Source organism: Loxodonta africana, chromosome 3, assembly GCF_030014295.1.
Source record: "Loxodonta africana isolate mLoxAfr1 chromosome 3, mLoxAfr1.hap2, whole genome shotgun sequence".
In the NCBI taxonomy this organism is placed as follows: domain Eukaryota; kingdom Metazoa; phylum Chordata; class Mammalia; order Proboscidea; family Elephantidae; genus Loxodonta; species Loxodonta africana.
In genome coordinates, this window is record NC_087344.1 from 212,982,024 (window position 1) to 213,002,824 (window position 20,801).

At 38.5% G+C, this 20,801-nt stretch overlaps 1 protein-coding gene across 5 annotated transcripts in view; it reads right to left on the reverse strand.

Annotated features, from left to right (window-relative positions):
* Positions 1–20,801, reverse strand: part of DCAF6 (DDB1 and CUL4 associated factor 6) — a 163,529-nt gene that overhangs the window by 124,844 nt on the left and 17,884 nt on the right. For all 5 annotated transcript variants that reach the window (XM_023554274.2, XM_010594985.3, XM_010594986.3 and 2 more), the window contains exon 3: positions 14,122–14,214. In XM_023554274.2, coding sequence (XP_023410042.1) covers positions 14,122–14,214 — 93 coding nt within the window. The remainder of the gene's footprint in view (positions 1–14,121; positions 14,215–20,801) is intronic.

The window sequence follows — 20,801 nt, forward strand, 5'->3', positions numbered from 1 at the left end:
AGCTGGAGTTAGAAGTAAATGGGGAAGTTGGAAAGTAAAAGTGTATTTAACTTCCAATTCATAGGAACCAGCCTTATGATCAAAGTTATACACAAAGTTAGCACCATTCGCCTATGGAGAGTTCTCACCAAAAATTTTTAATCTGAGGCTACTCAAGAAGCAACAGTCAGACAAATTCAACCGGCCTGAAGTCTTAAAAAATGCCAGTGTCATAAAAGACCAATAAGTTGGAGGAATTATTCTAAAGGAGACTAAGGAAATATGACAACTACATGCACTGTGCGATCCTGGACTGGAGTCTCGATTGAAAGGGGGTTGGCAGTTATAAAAGACATAATGTTCTTGTCTTGGGCGATACACGCTCAACTATTCAGGGATAAAGCGCATGAGACTCTCAACTTACTCTCAAAAGCTTTTTTAAAAATCTATCTATGGATGTTTATTGTGTTATTTTTCAACTTTTCTGTTTTAAAAATTTCAAACAAAGGAAAATATATTTCAACTTTATTTTGGTTTTGGTTTTTCTGCTAAGTGAGTGCTTTCTGTATAACACTAACTGCCAACTTCCTAACAGAGAACATCACACCAAATCAGAGCACAGACCAGGTGTAAACATTAGCACTTATTTACTTTGACCACTTTATGTAAGTCACCTCGTTTTATGTAAGGCCTGGTTTACAGAAAGATGGCCAAAATATGGATTGCTGAAGACCATCAACTACTCCATTCGAAGTCTTTTTAATATTAACGCACAGATCATTAGGGTCAAATTTTTAAAAACTGGCCTTTGCACCTACATCAACCAAAGCCAATGGAGAATAAATATTATCTAATAATATTTTAATTTTTTTATTCCTCTCTCCAGGTGTGAGATGGTAAGATTTGCCAGATTAAGGTAAAAGAAGATAGATAATAATTACTCTATAAAGTCTTTTAAAAAGACAGATAACATGGCTTTTAACTCTGTCAGAAATTTTAGCATCATCCACCAATTAGCCGATTGTAAGTCACCACAAAAAACAAAAAAAATACAGCTGCTGTCAAGCTGACTCACTCATGGCAACCCCACCTGTGTCAGCATGGAACTACACGCTACAGAGGTTCAGTGGCTGATTTTTCAGAAGCAGATAGCCAGGTCTTTCTTCCAAGATACCACTGGGTGGACTCAAACCTCCAACTTTCAGTTAGCAGCCAAGCGCATGAACATTTGCGCCACCCAGGCCACTACATACAGCCATTCGTTTCTCAGTCTTACAGGCCCTTGGCTTTGATTTTGCTCAAGTTACATTTAGCAGATACTCTTAATAATTTGTGCTTTGTCTCCATTTAACAGGTTTATATACAGCTTTAGAAAGAGAAGTGGGAGCCTCCCTGCTTCATTAGTCACTCATAAATTGAATATTCTTCCTTCCTTTTGATCAAGTCTCTTGACTTCTGATTCCCCTCTACAGATTTATTCTCCTGTCAGTGTTCCCCATCTCAGTGGCATCAATATCCACTCACAGGTGATGTAGCCAAAGAAATACTTCATTTTTCTTTCCTTCATCTACTATATCCAATCCATCAGCCAATCTAAGCCCAAAATACATCCCAAATTACTTATCACTTAGTACAGTAATAAGTACTTATTACTTATACCATTATCTTTATCTAAATCATCATTCTCTCTCACCTGGATTATACCAATGGCCTCTTGTCTCCTTCTTCCAATCTTGTTCAAACTCTACTCTCCAAGAATTAGCCAAAGCTATCTATGAGAAATATATACCTTATCGCTTGCATGTTTAAACCCTCCAATAACTATTTCAATTAGACTAAAATTTAAATGCTTCACTATAGCCCTCAAAACCCACAATCTACCCATCCCTACCATTCTAACCTCATTTTGCACCACTCTCTCCCTAGTCTATCAATAGATAACTGTTGGAAGAATGAGCTGTGCTGTTAGCTGCCGTTGAATTGGTCCCTAAATAATGGAGACCCCATGCACATGGGAAATGCAGTCCAGTCCTGTACTATCTCCATGATCTGTTGCAGATCAGACCACTGTGATCCACAGGGTTTTCAATGGCTGATTTTTGGAAGCACACTGCCAGGCACTCCTTCCTAGTCCATCTTAGTCTGGGGTCTTCACTAAAACCTATTCAGCATGATAGAAACTTACAAGCCTCCACTGACAGACAGGTGGTAACTGCGCACAAATGAATACTGCTGTGTGTTGTTTTTGTTGCTAGGTGCCACTGAATCAATTTCTACTCATAATGACCCCATGTGACAGGGCAGAACTGCCCCATAGGGTTTTCTAGGCTCTAACCTTTACGGGAACAGATTGTAAGATCTTTCTCCTGCAGAGCTGCTGGGTGGGTTTGAATCACCAACATTTTGGCAAGCAGCCGAGTGCTTAATCACTGCACCACCGGGTGTGTTTACAGTTAATTTCATTGAAGGCTGGAATCTGTTTTTTTAATTGTTGAAAATGCGTCTATATTGCCAATACAGTATGAGTGCCCCTGGAGGTAAATAACAAGGTTAATATTTATAAATACCATGTGCATTTGAAAACAGCTATAATTTGATACCTGGATTTTCTTAATTGTTTTCCTTAGATCTATGCATTATAATACTTATTCAGAAAACATTTGAGGATAATGTCCTAAAGAGGTAGAAGTCAACAAAGTAACTTAATCTGTGATGGAAATGACATATTGATAATTGCAATGATAACTAATATGTGAGGGTAAACTAGTTTTAACATCTATTGCTCTAATAGCAAGGTTATTTTGGTTAACTCAGCTAGCTAAGCAGATATCTCTTTCCTCCATCATGTCATATACAACCCTTCCGAAGCTTCAAGCTTGGTCTGAAAGTATCTAGACAGAAGAAAACAGTTCTTCAATCCCTCGATAAGACCACTCTCCCCAACGCCTACATACATCCCTGTTTAAGGCATCTACTATAGAAATAACGAACTTTTCTTTTTCAGATGTATTGAGCACCTACTACATGACAGGCAAATAAATAATTTGCTAAGTGTCAAGATACAAAAAGGAAAAAGAAATTATCATCGTCAAAGAACTTATAGTATGATAATGGGCAACATGCAAAGAAAGACAATACAATATAATAATAGAGTTATCTACTAAGTACAACGGGAGCATGGAGGAAAGAGTGCCTACATCTGCTCAGAGAAGCTACAGAAATGTTGTAGAAAAGACCTGACACTTGAGGGATGAGCTTAAATTTGGCATGTAGACAGGTATAAAGGTAACACAGGAAAACACCCCACGCAGACAGATGAGTTACAAGCAAAAGCATACAGTAAAAAAAAAAAAAAAAGCTCTGAAAACTACAAGTAGCTAAGTAATGATAAAGTATAAAGAAGGAAGGGAATTGTCTTAGTCATCTAGTGCTGCTATAACAAATACCATAAAAATTTCACTTTAACAAAGGGAAATTTATTTTCTCACAGTCTAGAAGGCCAGAAGTCCATATTCTCTAGGGGAAGCCTTTCTGTCTCTGTCAGTTCTGGGACAAGATCTTTGTCACCAATCTTCCCCAGATCTAGGAGCTTCACAGCACAGAACCCCATGTCCAAATAACATGCTCTTCACCTGGCTCTTGTTTCTTGGTGCTAGGAGGTCTCCCTGTCTCTCTGCTCCTTTCTGTTTTGTATCTCAAAAGAGACTGACTCAAGACACAACCTAATCTTATAGATTGAGTCCTGTCTCATCAACATAACTGCCTCTAATCCTGCCTCATTAACATGACAGAGGTAGGATTTACAACATACAGTAAAATCACATCAGATGACAAAATGGTGGACAATCACACGATAGTGGGAATCACGGCCTAGCCAAGCTGAAAAATATTCAGGGGGCACACAATTCAATGACAGGGAAAATGAAAAAGTAAGCTGAGGCCAGAGCAGGAAAAACTATACATACTATACACTAGAGATTTCTTTAAAGATGGCGAGGATTGACTAAACAACTTTGATAATAGAGCCCAGAACCCCTCATGGGAATTTTCATTTCTAACAACTTCCCAGGTGATGCTAGACCAATTCTGCGTACACAAGTAGAGCTAACCCAAAACTAAACACATTATTGCCATTGAGTCAATTCCGACTCATAGTGACCCTACAGGACAGAGCAGAACTGCCCCATGGGGTTTCTAAGAAGCTGGCGGACTCAAACTGCTGACCTTTTGGTTAACAGCTGAGCTCTTAAACACCGGCCACAAGGGGTCCACTAGTAGAGCAGTGGTTCTCAAAATTTATTATACATAAGAATCAGCTGGGGATCTCGTTGAACTGTACATTGAGATTCAGTATACCTGGGATGGAAATGCACATTCTCAGTGATAGTTTAAAACAGAACAAACTGGTTTGAAGCCCTGGTAGAAACATTGGATTAAATGCAGTTTTGTTGTTAGGTACCTCGAGTCAGTTCTGACTTGTAGCAACCCCACGGCACAACAGAACAAAACACTGCCCCGTCCTGAGCCATCCTCACGATCGTCATGCTTGAGTCCACTGTCGCAACCACTGTGTCAATCCATCTCAGGTCTTCCTTTTTCACTGACCCTCCACTATACCAAGTATGATGTCCTTCTCCAGGGACTGACTGCTCCTGATAACGTGTCTAAGGTATATGAGACATAGTCTTGCTATCCTTGCTTTTAAGGAGCATTCTGGCTGTACTTGTTCTAAGACAGATTTGTACTTTCTTTGGGCACTCCATGGTATGTTCAATGTTCTTCGCCAACACCAGAATTCAAAGGTGTCATCTTCTTCAGTCTTCCTTATTTATTGTCCAGCTTTCGCATGCATATGAGGTTATTGAAAACATCATGGCTTAGGTCAGGCGCACCTTAGTCCTCTGGGTGACATCTTTGCTTTTCAACACTTTAAAGAGGTCTCTTGAAGCAGATTTGCTCAGTGCACTGTGTCTTTTGATTTCTTGACTGCTGCTTCAATGGGTGTTGATTGTGGATCCAAGTAAAATGAAATCCTTGACAAATTTAACCTTTTCTCCATTTATCATGATGTTGCTTATTGATCCAGTTGTGAGGATTTTTGTTTTATGTTGAGGTGTAATCCATACTGAAGGCTGTGGTCTTTGATCTTCATCAGTAAGTGCTTCAAGTCCACTTCACTTCCAGCAAGCATGGCTGTGTCATCTTTATACAGCAGGTTGTTAATGAGTCTTCCTCCAATCCTGATGCCCCGTTCTTCTTCATAAATAGTCCAGCTTCTTGGATTATTTGCTCAGCATACAAATTGAATAGGTATGGTGAAAGGATACAACTATGTCCCACGTGTTTCCTGACTTTAAACCATTCCATACCCCCTTGTTCTGTTCAAAAGACTGCCTCTTGATCTGTGCACAGGTTCCTCATGAGCACAATTAACTGTTCTGGAATTCCCATCCTTCTCAATGTTACCCATAAATTGTTATGATCTACACAGTCGAATGCCTTTGTGTAGCTAATAAAACAGGTAAACATCTTTCTGGTATTCTCTGCTTTCAACCAGGATCCATCTGATATCAGCAATGATATCCCTGGTTCCCCATCTTCTTCTAAATCCAGCGTGAATTTCTGGCAGTTTCCTGTCAATATGCTGTTGTAGCTGCTTTTGAATGACTTTCAGCAAAATTTTACTTCCATGTAATATTAATGATATTGTTCAATAATTTCTACATTCAGTTGGATCACTTTTCTTAGGAATAGGCATAAATACAGATTTCTTCCAGTTGGTTGGCCAGGTAGCTGTCTTTCAAATTTTTTGGCAGAGATGAGTGGGCACTTTCGGTACTGCAACCACTTGTTGAAAACATCTCCATTGGTACTTCCTCAATTCCTCAAGACTTGTTTTTCGCCAATGCTTTCAGTGCAGCTTGGACTTCTTCCTTCAGTAGTACCATTCGTTCCTGATCATATGCTACCTCCTGATATGGGTGAAGGTTGACCAATTCTTTTTGGTACAGGGATACCTTTGTATTCCTTCCATCTTCTTTTGACACTTCTGCATCGTTTAATGTAGAATCCTTCAATACTCTAACTTGAGGCTTGAATTTTTTCTTCAGTTCTTTCAGCTTGAGACATGTGGAGCGTGTTCTACCTCTGGGTCTTTGCACTTTTCATTTTTTTACTTTGTCTCCTCGAGTTGCCCTTTGAAATCTTCTGTTCAGATCTTTTACTTCATCATTTCTTCTATTTCCCTTAGCTACTCTACGTTCAAGAGCAACTTTGGCCTTTTCTTTCTCTCCTGTGTTTTTAATGACCTTTTGCTTTCTTCATGTATGATGTACTTGATGTCTTCGCACAACCCATCGGGTTTCTGGGTCATTAGTGTTCAATGTATCAAATCTATTCCTGAGATGGTCTCCAAATTCAGGGGGGATATACTCAAGGTTGTACTTTGGCTCTCATGGACTTGTTGTAATTTTCTTCGGTTTCAACCTGAACTTGCATATGAGCAACTGATGGTCTGTTCCACAGTCAGCCCTGGCCTTCTTCTGACTGATAATATCAAGCTTTTCTACCCTCTTTTTCCAGATGTAGTCAATTTGATTGACTCCTGCGTATTCCATCCAGTGAGGTCCAACTGTATAGTCACCATTTATGTTGGTAAAAAAAGGTGTTTGCAATGAAGAAGTCACTGGTCTTGCAAAATTCAATCACGCGATCTCCAGCATTGTTTCTATCACCAAGGCCATATTTTCCATCTACAGATCCGTCTTCACTTCCAACTTTTGCATTCCAATCACCAATAATTATCAACGCATCCTGATTGCACGTTCGATCAATTTCAGACTGCAGAAGTTGGTAAAAACCTTCAATTTCTTTATCTTTGGCCTTAGCGGCCAAAGTGGCCTACGTATCTCTCAGTTTGTTGTACTGTAGGGACTTGGGTGTTGCGCAGATGCTGGAAGCTATGCCACCAGTATCCAAATACCAACAGGGTCACCCATGGCAGACAGGTTTCAGCTGAGCTTCCAGACTAAGACAGACTGGGAAGAAGGACCCAGCAGTGTCTACTTTTGAAAAGAATTAGCCAGTGAACTTATGAATAGCAGCAGAGCACTGTCTGATATACTGCCAGAAGATGAGCTCCTCAGGTTAGAAGGCACTCAAAATACAAGTAGGGAAGAGCTACCTTCTCAAAGTAAAGTTGACCTTAAGGATGTTAATGGAGGCAAGCTTTCGGGACCTTCATTTCCTGATGAGGCACAACTCAAAAGAGAATAAACAGCTTGTAAATAGGTATCAATAATCAAAACATGGAATGTATGAAGTATGAATCTAGGAAAATTGGAAATCGCCAAAAATAAAATGGAACACATAAACATTGATATCCTAGGCATTAGTGAGCTGAAATGGACTGGTATTGGTCTTTTGCATCAGATAATCAAATGGTCTACCATGCTAGGAATGACAACTGGAAGAGGAATGGCATTGCATTCATCATCAAAAAGAATATTTCAAAATCTATCTTGAAATATAATACTGTCAGTGAGAGGATAGTATTCATACTCCTACAAGGAAGGCCTGTGAACACGACTAATGGTATAGTTTCTTAAAAAGTACAGTCTTAACAGAGGTGAGAGGGTGTATGGAGTCTCCTGATTTTACCCTTAGCTGCATCTAAAATTATATCCCCTTACTTCCACATTGTCACTCCAATAAACCACAACTCTTGAGTAGTCTGTGAGCCCTTGTGAGTTCTGTGTGACCACTGCGATGAATTATCAAACCCAGCAAAGAAATAGAGTGCAATAATGGAGAAGTAGAAAAACAGAGACATATTTGATCTCTGCCTCATCAGAACCAGCCTTACGCTGATTCTGGCTCATGATGTTGCCCTATTAATTTTATAAACTGATTCTCTGGCAGTTTCATTTTCATTTTAAACCTCTCTTTGATCCAAATGCCCAAATAAACTCTCTCCTATTTGTTTACATATTTGAAATCTGTGCAGTTTCACTATGATGAATCTAGGTATAATTTTTCATTTATTCTGCTTGGAATTCACTGTTGTTGGGTATGTTCAGTCAGTTCTGACTCATAGCGACCCTATGTACAACAGACCAGAACACTGCCTGATCTTGCACCATCCTTATAATTGTTGCTATGTTTGAGCCCATCCTCACTGTATCAATCTATCTTGGCAAGAGTCTTCTTCTTTTTCACTGACCCCCACCTTACCAAGTATGATGTCCTTCCCCAGAGACTGATCCCTCCTGATAACATGTCCAAAGTACGTGAGACAAAGTCTCACCATCCTAGCTTCCAAGGAGCACTCTGGCTGTACTTCTTCCAAGACAGGCTTGTTCATTCTTCTGCCAGTCCATGGTATACGGTATTCTTTACCAACACCATAATTCATAGGTATTAATTTTTCTTTGGTCTTCCTTATTCATTGTCCAGCTTTCACATGCTTATGAGGCAACTGAAAATATTATGGATTGTCAGGGGTACCTTAGTCCTCGAAGGGACATCTTTGCTTCTGAACAATTCTAAAGAGGTCTTTTGCAGCAGATTTACCCAGCGCAGTATGTCATTTTATTTCTTGACTGCTGCTTCCAAGGGCGTTGATTGTGGTTTCAAATAAAATGAAATCCTTGACAATGGTGGTATTTTCTGTTTATCATGATGTTGCTTACTGATCCAGTTGCAAAAATTCTTGTTTTCTTTATGTTGAGGTACAATCCATACTGAAGGCTGTGGTCTTTGATCTTCATCAGTAAGTCCTTTTCACTTTCTACAAGCAAGGTTGTGTTATCTGCATATCACAGGTTGTTAGTGAGTCTTTCCCCAATCCTGATGTTCCTCTTCCAGTTCTTCCTATAGTCCAGGCTTCGTGGATTATTTGCTCAGCATACAAACTGAATAAATATGGTGAAAGGGTACAACTCCGATGCACAGCTTTTCTGATTTTAAAGCACATAATATCCCCTTATTCTGCCTACAGATTCCACATGAGCAAGGTTAAGTGTTCTGGAATCCCTATAATTCAATGATGGATAGCACTGGAATTCATTAGGCTTCTTAAATCTGTGACTACGTTTTTATGCTTCTGGAAAATTCATGCCCATTATCTCTTCAAATATTACCTCTGTCTCAATCTATCTTCTCTTTCTGGAATACCAAATAAATATATGTTAGGTCTTTAACGCCGTCTTCTATGACTCTTATTCTCTCTAATGTATTTGTCATTTTTTATCTCTACAGCCTACATTCTGCGTAATTTCTTCTGACATCTTCCAGTTCATTAATTCTTTCTTTGTCTATATTTAATCTGCTATTATATAGAACTTTAAATTTCTGTTACTGTATTTTTCATTCTAAAATGTTAGTTTCTTTCTTTTTCAAATCTATTTTTTATCACTTTTTATAGTTTAATATTCCCTAAAATTATTTTCAAGCTTGAGTGCATTCATTCAGTCATTTATTCATTTATACACAGTAAATGTCGATGTCTTAAAGACAGTGTCTGTTAATTCCAATATCTAAAATCTTCATGGGTGTGGTAGATTAAATTATCAGTCACAATTTCTCCCTCCCCTATTACTGGAAACCCTGGTAGCCTAGTGGTTTAGCGCTACAGCTGTTAACCAAAAGGTCAGCAGTTTGAATCCACGAGGCGTTCCTTGAAACTCTATGGGGCAGTTCTGCTCTGTCCTATGGGGTTGCTATGAGTCAGAATTGACTCTACAGCAGTGGGTTTGGTTTTTTGATTTTTATGGTAGTATTTCTATCTCATGAAAGATAGAGTATACTTCCCTACCTCTTGGTTTCAGCCAATGGAAAGTTACTGAAACCCTAGCTAGAGGCTCCTGGGAGGCACCCCAAGGCTAAAGGCTCCTGAGAGGCATCCTAAGATAAGGTAGAGTTGTTGTGCAAAATCCGTTAACTCCTTTTTCTTCAGGACTGGCTGCTGCTATGCTCTAGGCAACACTTTGTTAGTAATGTTTTTCAGGCCAGAAGCCTGCACTTTGAGAACAGGCTTCAACTGGCCACCCAGGCTTGCACTGAACTTGACCTCAGAACCTCCTTCCTCTGGAGGCAAGCACAATTACCAGCCCATGCTGTACCCGGAGCCTATTCGGGAGTGAGAGGTCCGTCCATCAATACATCCAGCCCAAGATGACTCGGCAACTATACTCCCAAACTTGGACGGGGAGGGGAGTTTCAAGAATGGGTGGCTGAGGTGTAAAATCTGGAACCAGTCTCCCCATAAGAGATCCCTAAGTCCTCAGCTCGGGGAGCTCACGGTCTGCTGGTACTAGACCCTGTGTTGCTCCTTATCTGCATAGATAATATACTTGCCACTTTTGGTTTCCCTTGCAAATGGTGTCCGTCTTATTTCGATCAACTAATAAGACAGGGAAAGAACCCGAGAGACGTTTGGTTACATTACTACAAGTGTTGCAAGTAGAGGCTTAAAATGTGTTTGTGCAATTGGGCTTGCTCTCTTGCAATTTTCTGCCATTGCCATAAAAAGATCATGACCTGGCTAGAACGATGGTCCAACAAGGATGAGAGATGTAGACCTGAAGTCAAGCCCAGCCTAGATGTGTCGACTCTTGGTCTAACTGAACAGAGCCCTGGTAGCACAGTGGTTAAGAGTTCAGCTGCTAATCAGAAGGCTGGCAGTTCAAATCTACCAGCCGCTCCTTGGAAATGCTATGGGGCAGTTCTAATCTGTCCTATAGGGTCGTTATGAGTTGGAATCAACTTGATAGCAATGGGTTTTGTGTTTGGGTCTGACTGAACACACGTTTGGGTGGTTTGTTATATAGTATTACGGGGACAGAATACCAGTGATTTTGCTACTGTCTGCTTTTTCTGTTACTTCTTACTTATGGTGTGCTATTTTCCTGAGTGCCTGGTTAGTTTTTTTAACTTGTGCAGGTCATTTTGCTTGAAAATTGTTTGAATGAATAATTTGAGGCCCAGAACGAAGATAATTTTCTCCAGAGAGGATATGCTTTTATTGCTGCCAAGTCTTGAAGAAACTAACAGTCATTAATATCCTTAAGGTTCAAGTCTTAAGGTTCCCTGGATCACCTACATGATACAAGCCATAGCTCCAAGGCCATATGAGCACTGACTCACTTGTACCTGGAAGGGGTAGAATCTCTTCTTGGAATCCATACCTGATTTGAACCCTGAGCTTTGATTTCTCTCTACCTTAACCTGAAGGCCAGCAAAATACAAAGTTTACATATGCTTGGACTGACAAATGCCTTCAGGGAAAAACTGGTTCCTACAATCACTTTTCGGGATTCATCTTTTTTCTTTCATTTTGGCCAGGTAATTTGTTACTATCAGGGCAGCTATTTGTTGCATTTAAGATAACTTTAGAAATAATTAAACAAGCATATTTTAGTTGTTTCAGTGGGAGGTTTGGTCCAAATTTAACTAGTGAGAGTAAATTTTTATTAAAAAGAAATTTTAATTTAGTCTGTATGTCAAGAAATAGCTACATATCAGTCATGTGGCTGCTTGTGTCTAAGAATGTTTTAAATACAAGTATATTTTCTAAAGGGCTAAATTTCAAAATCCTAAGAAAATGAACTCAGGACTAAGCTTGGCAGTTTTCATCATACTATTCATAAAAGTGCATGGTGCAGTGAATTACTTAATACGGCCCCTCAAGCCATAGTCTTTGTAATTCCCACCAAATGACTGGGTGAGGACTATGCAAGTGAGGCACTTGTGGCCCACCAAGAAGACTGGATAGCTTGCTAATAATGTAAATAAGGTGTGCGGCACCTAAAGCGGGTGGGACCATGCAAATAAGGTTTATGGAACCCTAATGACGGGATTAGTCAGTTTTGTCATCTACTGGGCTTAAAATGAACCAACCCAGAGGCAAAAAGGGAGGATCTCACCACCACCAAGAAAGAAGTGCCAGGAATGGAACGTGTTCTGTAGATCCATGATCCCTGCGCTGAGAAGCTCCTGAAACCAGGAGACTGAGAGAAAGAGAGAGAGCTGTAAACCTAAGACAGTGAGAAGCAGCAGCAGAGGAATGGTGGCAGCAGAGGGAAGAGACAGGCAGGAGGTGGTACAGTAGGCTTCCCACCCCACAGAGCAAGATTCGGACAGGAGCCCTGCTGGCAGAGTAGGGTGCCCTGGGCACTTGGTGAAGCTAGGTTTGCCTACCCACAGAGCTAGAGCTGAGCACTTCTGGGTCAAGGTTTACTGGCAAAGTGGGGTGCCTTGGTGACACCTATTGGCAAAGCTAAAAGAACTGTGTAACACTTGCCCATGCAGGGCAGAGGCCGAGGGGCTAGAAAGAGGCATGCTTGCGGGCAAGGCTGAGAAGAGGCTTTCCTGATCAAGGAACCATATCCTGAGCATTTCTGAACCTGAATTGTAACCTGTTATTTCCCTAACAAACCCCATAATCATGAGTATTGTCTGTCAGTTCTATGTGCCCATTGCAATGAATCATCAAACTCAGCAGAGAAGGAGAGAGAGAGTGCCGTGGGAAGGAAGACTGGTGTCAGAATTGGTGAAAAGGTTGGAGGACGGAGGCATGACTGATCTCTGCCTCACAGGAATCAGACTTGGGCTGTTGATCTTGATTCTCTTTCCTCCTTGTGAAGTTAGAGGAGATCAAACGCTCTTATAACACTATTTTCACAAAGCGAAAAGTAACTTAAAGAAAACGTTAAGATAATTTACCAAGGTTACACATGCAATTAAATTTCCAGTTCTCTAGCAACGGGTTAATATGTTATACATGACATATGCTTTTCCTATAGACTACATAAGGAAAGCAAGGCCAGCTTCTTTATACAGAACTCATTACAGGCTAACCATACTAGTTCATATGGTTGGCTTCACTGACCCTAAGTTATATAACTGGATGCTTTCTCCTGAGTAACAAAGTTTAAAAACTCCAAGTAAGCAAAGCAAACTGCTGAGAAATACAACTCAGAACAAATCTACTCTTCTAAGAAATCCTTCCTGTCCAAATAGACTTGACTACTTCCAGCATTTTGTCTGCAATATCATGTCCAATTTCACAATGATACTACTACAGCAACTATCAGATTATACAGTTTATATGTTTACTTACATATTTGTCACTAACTGCAGACTAGATGTTCAACAAAACTCAAACAGCCAAAACTAAAGTCAATGAGGCAAAGAAGTATACTCCGACTATAGATTATACTTTGTATCATAACTAGCATAATCCTTGGCATTGAGTAATTGCTCTGTCTTATGACGTTCTCTATTATAATATCAGTACAATACAAAAACTTCAGAAATTATTTAGAGGGCAAAAGGATGAAACTGATGGCATTTTCTTTTTATGTAAAGACAACCTAAAGACCTGCATGGTGAAACCTCTAATTAAGAAAAAAAAAAAAGCTCCTAAAATAAATAAATAAAATTTTTAAATGATATGCTAGTTAAGATAAACTCATTTTAGCTGGTATAATAACAATACTATTTTTTAAACTATCATGTTAAAATTTTTTGAATTAAAAAAACACATCTTCTCTAACACTTTTAATATTCCTTCTAAATGTTCATAATTAAACACGAATGCTTAATAAATGAAGTTACTATATACAGAATGCGAGGAGATACAATTTTTAATAAGGCTCTCTAAGATTTCAAAGTTTAATTATTTTGGTAAACTGAGATCAGTTTTAAATAATGTATTTCACAAATTCTGGCTTGAATATTTATACTTTTAAGTGCTCTTAAATACAAAAGAGAATACCCAATTTAAGATGCCCCTACCTCACACCCAGTAAAAATATGGTAGAAATAAACCACAATGAAAAGTAACACAATTCATCTACTGAGGCACCTCTACACTAAAGAAAAAATTACATTTTTTTTTCCTCTCAAAGAAATCAAGATAATTTCATTTGTGGTGATTATGATCCATTTGCATAAAATGAAACATATTTAAATTTTCCAGAATCTAAACACTGAGTTAAATTTAATGTTCTCACAACAATTAAAGAATTTAACTTCCAAACTATACAGTAAATTGCCATTTCATGATTATTTATAATTTATATTTAGCTTCTTAATTTTTTTTTTTCTCACATAAAAATAATTTTTTTTTAACCACTTTACCTTTCTGCTGTAAGGATTACTAATCACTAACTTGGTGTCATCTGAACCAGATAAAATATATTCTCCCGTCTCATTCCAACAGATAGTATTAACCTAAAAAGAAAACAGAAAAAAATATAAGAAAAAGGGACATAAAGTGAAACATGCTATCTTTCATTATCTGATGGTTGAAAATTTTTAGCTCTAATGAGGTTACGTTTATGGTAAATAGTATATACCAGTTAACTTAAAGAAGAAAAATGACTGCCATTTAGCAAACACAACGTTCTGAAATTTCACAATGAAAAGTGTCTTTCTTAAATTTTATTGTTTCTATTTATTAGAGTTAATCCATTTTATATCCAAAGACCTAAAAACATGTCACCTGAAAAGGAATTAGAAAAACTCACCTAGAAAACTATACTAATGAATGCTCTCTCTGTACCAGCACAAAGACAGGCATATAGATCAATGGAATAGAAGAGTCCAGAAATAAGCCCTTAATATTGATGGTCAAGTGGTATTTTTGACAAGGATGTAAAGACTCTTTAATGAGAAAAGAACATTCTTTTCAAAAGATTATGCTGGAACAACTGAATATCCAAACGCAAAAAACAAAACAAAACAAAAACAAAGCCAGACCCCTACCTCACGCCACATTAAAAAAAAAAAAAAAAAAAAAACCTGTTGCCGTTACGTTGATTCCAACTCATAGCTACCCTATACAAAACTTAATTCAAAATAAATAAACAACCTAACATAAGAGCTAAAACCACAAAACTCTTAGAAGAAACCACAGAAATGAGTCTTCACGACCTTGCATTTGGATTCTTAGATATGACACTAAAAGCAACAGCAAAAAAAAAAAAAGATAAATTGGATTTCATCAAAATTAAACACTTTTGTGCATTGAAGGACATTATCATGAAAGTGAAAAGCCAACTTACAGAATGGAAGAAAATATTTGTAAATCATATATCTGATAAAGGTCTAGTGTTCAGAATATATAAAGAGTTCCCACAATTTTGCAACAAAAAGACAAATAACCCAATATAACAAAGAGCAACTGAATTGCATAGATATTTCTCCAAATAAAATACACGAATGGCCAAAAACTACATGAAAAGATATTCAACATCATTAAAAACCCAAACCAAACCCACTGCCATTGAGTCAATTCCAAATCATAGCAAACCTATAGGACAGGGTAGAACTGCTCCATATAGTTTCCAAGGAGTGGCTGGTGGACTCAAACTGCAACCTTTTGGTTAGCAGCTGAGCTCTTAACCACTGAACCACCATAGCTCCATTCAACATTATAGTCCTCAAAAAAAAAGCAAAACCATAGTGAGACACTACTTCACGCTGACTAGGACAGCTATAGTTAAAAAAAAAAAAAAAAAGAAGAAGAGAAAGTTACAAGTATTGGTGAGAATGTAGAGGAATTAGAACCCTCATACACTGCTGTTAGGAATGGAAATGGTTTGGCTGCTGTGGAAAATACTTTGGCAATTCTGCAAAAAGTTAAATATAAAATTACCACATGATCCAGCAATCCTACTCATAGTTATACACCCAAAGAATTGAAAACAGCTACTCACACAAATACATGTACAAGTATGTTGATTGCATCACTATTTACAACAGCCAAAAGGTGGAAAAATTCAATATGGCCATCGACAGATGAATAAATAAACACTCCGGTATATACAGTCAGTTCTCATTATTTGTGGTAGATATGTTCTATAAAGTTGCCGTGAACACTGAATTAGCCAATACTAAACCACTGCTCCTAGGGTAAATATATCAGTTTCCTACGAGCCTCTGGTAACAACACTGTCATCAACCGATCAAAATATAAATCTTGTTTTATGTGTGTTTCTCTTTGAAGACACCTCATTTAATATATATTGCTGGTTTTTTACCTTTGAACTCAAAGCCAAGCCTGTTATAATTCATGCTTGAATGAAGCTTATCTTATCTAGCACATCAGAGTGTTCTTATGCTTAGGAACACCAGACAACACTTCAACACCACACTTTGGGGCCACTTTAAACAGTAAAATCACCAACAAAAAGCAAGAGAATGTGAAAACCATGACCCTAAATAGGCCATGAAAGGAACACTTATTTACAGTATGAGAGCTGAATCGAGAAGGCCACAGTGTCCACTTTGTTCCACCTCAGCAAGGAACAAGCACATCCAACAACTTAAATTTTTCACAGCTGTTCAACAACAACAACAAAAACCCAGTGCTGTCAAGTCAATTCTGACTCAGTGACCCCATAGGACAGAGCAGAACTGCCCCACAGAGTTTCAAGGAGTGCCTGGCAGATTCCAACTGCTGATCCTTTGTTTAACAGCCATAGCACTTAAATACTACACCACCACAGATTCCTCACAACTGTTGGGGAAGCATAATTTAAAAAAAAAAAAATCTTCTGTCAACCAAACTCTCCGCAAAAGTATAAGACAAAGAAAACAGTTTTATTTTTGAATAAGCAATAAACCAAAATGTGATATGCATTACAGGCAATCTGCAAAAGGCTGCAAAAACAGAATTTTATCCTTTTATAAAGCCAAGCAGATGCAACCCATCTCATACATGGTCTAAAAATAAATTATAACCAGTCCTAAAAGTTGACAGTACTATTCATCACACACATTTCATCATAAATTTACCTGGCAATTGAAATAGCTACCTATGCTTGACAAGTGACTTTCATCAAAGAAAAAATAACTATCTCACATCTTTATGACCTGAGGTAGGTTTGTAATGTGGAACCAAGCAGCAGCAGAAGTTAGGTTCTTATGCTCTGAGAAACCTGGGACTGAGATATAGGGGTGCATCGTCCCTGACTGATGACATTTCAAAGCTATGGCTTCCAGATCCTTGAGGAAACATTTCTGGGTTATAAAAATGGCAAGAAGGTTATTTAGCCTTTTAAAAGATTCGCTGTTGTTGCTAGGTGCCGTCAAGTCAGTTCCAACTCATAGCAACCCTATGTACAACAGACCGGGACACCGCCCAGACCTGTGCCATTCTCACAATTGTTGTTTGAACCTGTTATTGCACCAACTATGCCAATCCATGTCATTGAGGGTCTTCTTTTTCGCTGATCCTCTACCTTACTAAGCATGATGTCCTTTCCTAGGAACTGGTCCCTCCTGGTAACACGTCCAAACTACGTAAGACGAAGTCTCACCATCCTCCCGTCTAAGGAACATTCTGGCTGTACCTCACCCAAGACATATTTGTTTGTTCTTCCTGCAGTCCACAGTATATTTCAATATTCTTCACCAACACCATAGTTCAGTGGCATCAATTCTTCATCGGTCTTCCTTACTTATTGTCCAGATTCCACTTGCATATGAGGTGGTTAAAAATACCCTGGCTTGGGTCAGACACCTTAATCCTGCAAGTGACAGCTTTGCTTTTGAACACTTTAAAGAGGTCTTTGGCAACATATTTGCCCAATGCAATACATCATTTGATTTTCTGAATGCTGCTCGAGTGGGCATTAATTGTGAATCCAAGTAAAATGAAACCCTTGACAACGTCAACCTTTTCTCCTTTAATCATGATGTTACTTATTGGTTCAGTTCTGAGGATTTTGCTTTTCCTTATGTTGAGGAGCAATCCATACTGAAGGCTGTAGTCTTCGATCTTCATCAATAAGTAATTCAAGTATTCTTCGCTTTCAGCAAGCAAGGTTGTGTCATCTGCATATCGCACATTGTTAATGAGTCTTCTACCAAACCTACAGGACAGCTTCACAGACTCAGCAACAGACTGAATAAGTATGGTAAAAGGATGCAACCCTGGGGCACACCTTTCTTGATTTTAAATCATACAGTATCCCCTTGCTCTGTTTAAATGACTGCCTCTTGGTCTGTGTACAAGTTCCATGTGAGCACAATTAAGTATTCTGGAATTCCCATTCTTCACAATGTTATCCATAATTTGTTATGATCCACACAGTCAAATGCCTTTGCACAGTCAAGAAAACACAGCTAAACATCTTTCTGGTATTCTCTGCTTTCAGCCAAGATTCATCTGACATCAGCAACAATATCCCTCGTTCCATATCCTCTTCAGAATCTGGCTTGAATTTCAGGCATTTCCCTGTCAATGTACTACTGCAATCACTTTTGAATGATGTTCAGCAAAATTTTACTTGCATATGATATTAGTGACATTGTTCAATAATTTCTGTATTCTGTTGTGTCACCTTTCTATGGAATGGGCACAAATATGGATCTCTTCCATTCAGTTGGCCAGATAACTGTCTTCTCAAATTCTTGGCATAGATGAGTGACCACCTCCAGCGCTGCATCCGTTTGTTGAAAGATCTCAATTGGCATTCTGTCAATTCCTGGAGCCTTGTTTTTTGCCAGTGCAGCTTGGACTTCTTCCCTCAATACCGTGGGTTCTTTATCATACGTTACCTCCTGAAATGGCTGGACTTTGACCAATTGTTTTTGTAAGGTACGGTGACCCTTTTGTATTCCTTCCATTTGCTTTTGATGCTTCCTTCAATATTTTGCCAATAGAATGCTTTAAAATTGCAACTTGAGGCTTGAATTTTTTCTTCAGTTTTTTTAGCGTGAGAGATGCCTAGCCTGTTCTTCAGGTCTTTGTACCTTTCATTACTTTATTTTGACTCCTCGAGTTGCCCTCTGAAATCTTATTCAGATCATTTACTTCATCATTTCTTCCATTTGCTTTAGCTACTCTATGTTCAAGAGCAACTTTGGCCTTTTCTTTCTCTTCTTTTTAATGACCTTTTGCTTTCTTCATGTATGGTGTACTTGGTGTCTTCCCACAACTCATCTGGTTTTCAGGTCATTAGTGTTCAATGTGTCAAATCTTGAGATGGTCTCTAAATTCAGGGGGGATGTATTCAAGGTCATATTTTGGCTTTAGTCTTCTTCAGCTTCAACTTGAACTTGCATATGAGCAACTGATGATCTGTTCTACAGTCAGCCCCTGGCCTTGTTCTGATGGATGATATTGAGCTTTTTAATCGTCTCTTTCCACAGATGCAGTCAATTTGATTCCCGTGTTTTTCATCCAGTGAGGTCCACATGTATAAAAAAAAGAATAGCTGCCGTTAATGCTGAAAAAAGTATTTGCAGTGAAGAAGTCGCTGGTCTTGCAAAATTCTATCACGCGATCTCCAGCGTCATTTCTATCAACAACACCATATTTTCCAACTACTGATCCTTCTTCATTTCCAACTTCTGCATACCAATCACCAGTAATTATCAATACATCTTGATGGCATGTTTGATCAATTTCAGACTGCAGAAGTTGGTAAAACTCAATTTTCTCAACCTTGGCCTCAAAATGGTTGGTGTGTAAATTTGAGTAATGGTCGTATTAACTGGTCTTCCTCGTAGGCATATGGATATTATCCTATCAATGACAGCACTGTACTTCAGCATAGATCTTGAAACGTTCTTTTTGACGATGAAAGCGCCACCATTCCTCTTCATCATTCCCAGCATAGTAGATCATCTGATTGTCTAACTCAAAATGGCCAATACCAGTCCATTTCAGCTCACTAATGCCTAGGATATAGATCTTTATCCTTTCCATTTTATTTTTGACAGTTTCCAATTTTCCTAGATTCCTACTTTATACATTCCACATTCTGATTATTAATGGATGTTTGCAGCTGTTTCTTCTCATTTTGAGTTGTGCCACATCAGCAAATGAAGGTCCCGAAAGCTTGACTCCACCTACATCATTAAGGTCAACTGTACTTTGAGGAGACAGCTCTTTCCCAGTTGTATTTTGAGTACCTTCCAACCTGAGGGGCTCATGTTCTGCTGCTATTCATGAGGTTTTCACTGGCCCATTTTTTCAGAAGTAGACTGCCAGCTCCTTCTTCCCAGTCTTAGTCTGGAAGCTCTGCTGGAACCCGTTCAACAAGGGTGACCCTCTGGATATTTAAAATACCAGAAGCAAAGCTTCCAGTATCACAGCAACATGCAAGCTGTACGACAAACTGACAGATGCATTTCTTCCCCCTCTCTTAGATTTACATACATTTAAAAGAGGCAGAGAAAGAACTTATAAGTTTTCTAAAGTAAATGCTCTAAGAAAACAAGGGGTCTCTTTCCTCTTTTTTTATCAACAGGGAAAATTAAGCCTTTTTTTTTTTTGTACTTTCTAATTTGTATTTGCTCTTACGGCATGTTAGTGAATGACCACAAATGTACTGCAAAAATTGACTGTGATGTTATAAATAAATTTAACAAGTAGGCAAAATCAGAAATATGGAATCTACAAATAATGAGGAGTTAACATACGGCCCAGCAATTCCACTCCTAGGTATATAAACAAGATAATCGAAAACATATGTCCACGTAAAAACTTGTACACAAACGTTCATAACAGCTTTATTCATAATAAACAAAAAATTGAAAAAATCCAACTGTCCATCAACTGATGAATGCATAAACAAAATGTCATATATCCATATGATGAAATATTATTCACCAGTAAAAAGGAAAGACATACTGATACATGCTACGACATGGAAAAACCTCGAAAACATTATGCTAAGTGAAAGAAACCAGACCTATAAGGCCACAAATTGCATTGTTCCATTTATATAAAATGTACAAAATAGATAAATCTGTATAGACAGGGATTACAGATTAGTGATTGCTTAGGGCTGGAAGGTCATGGG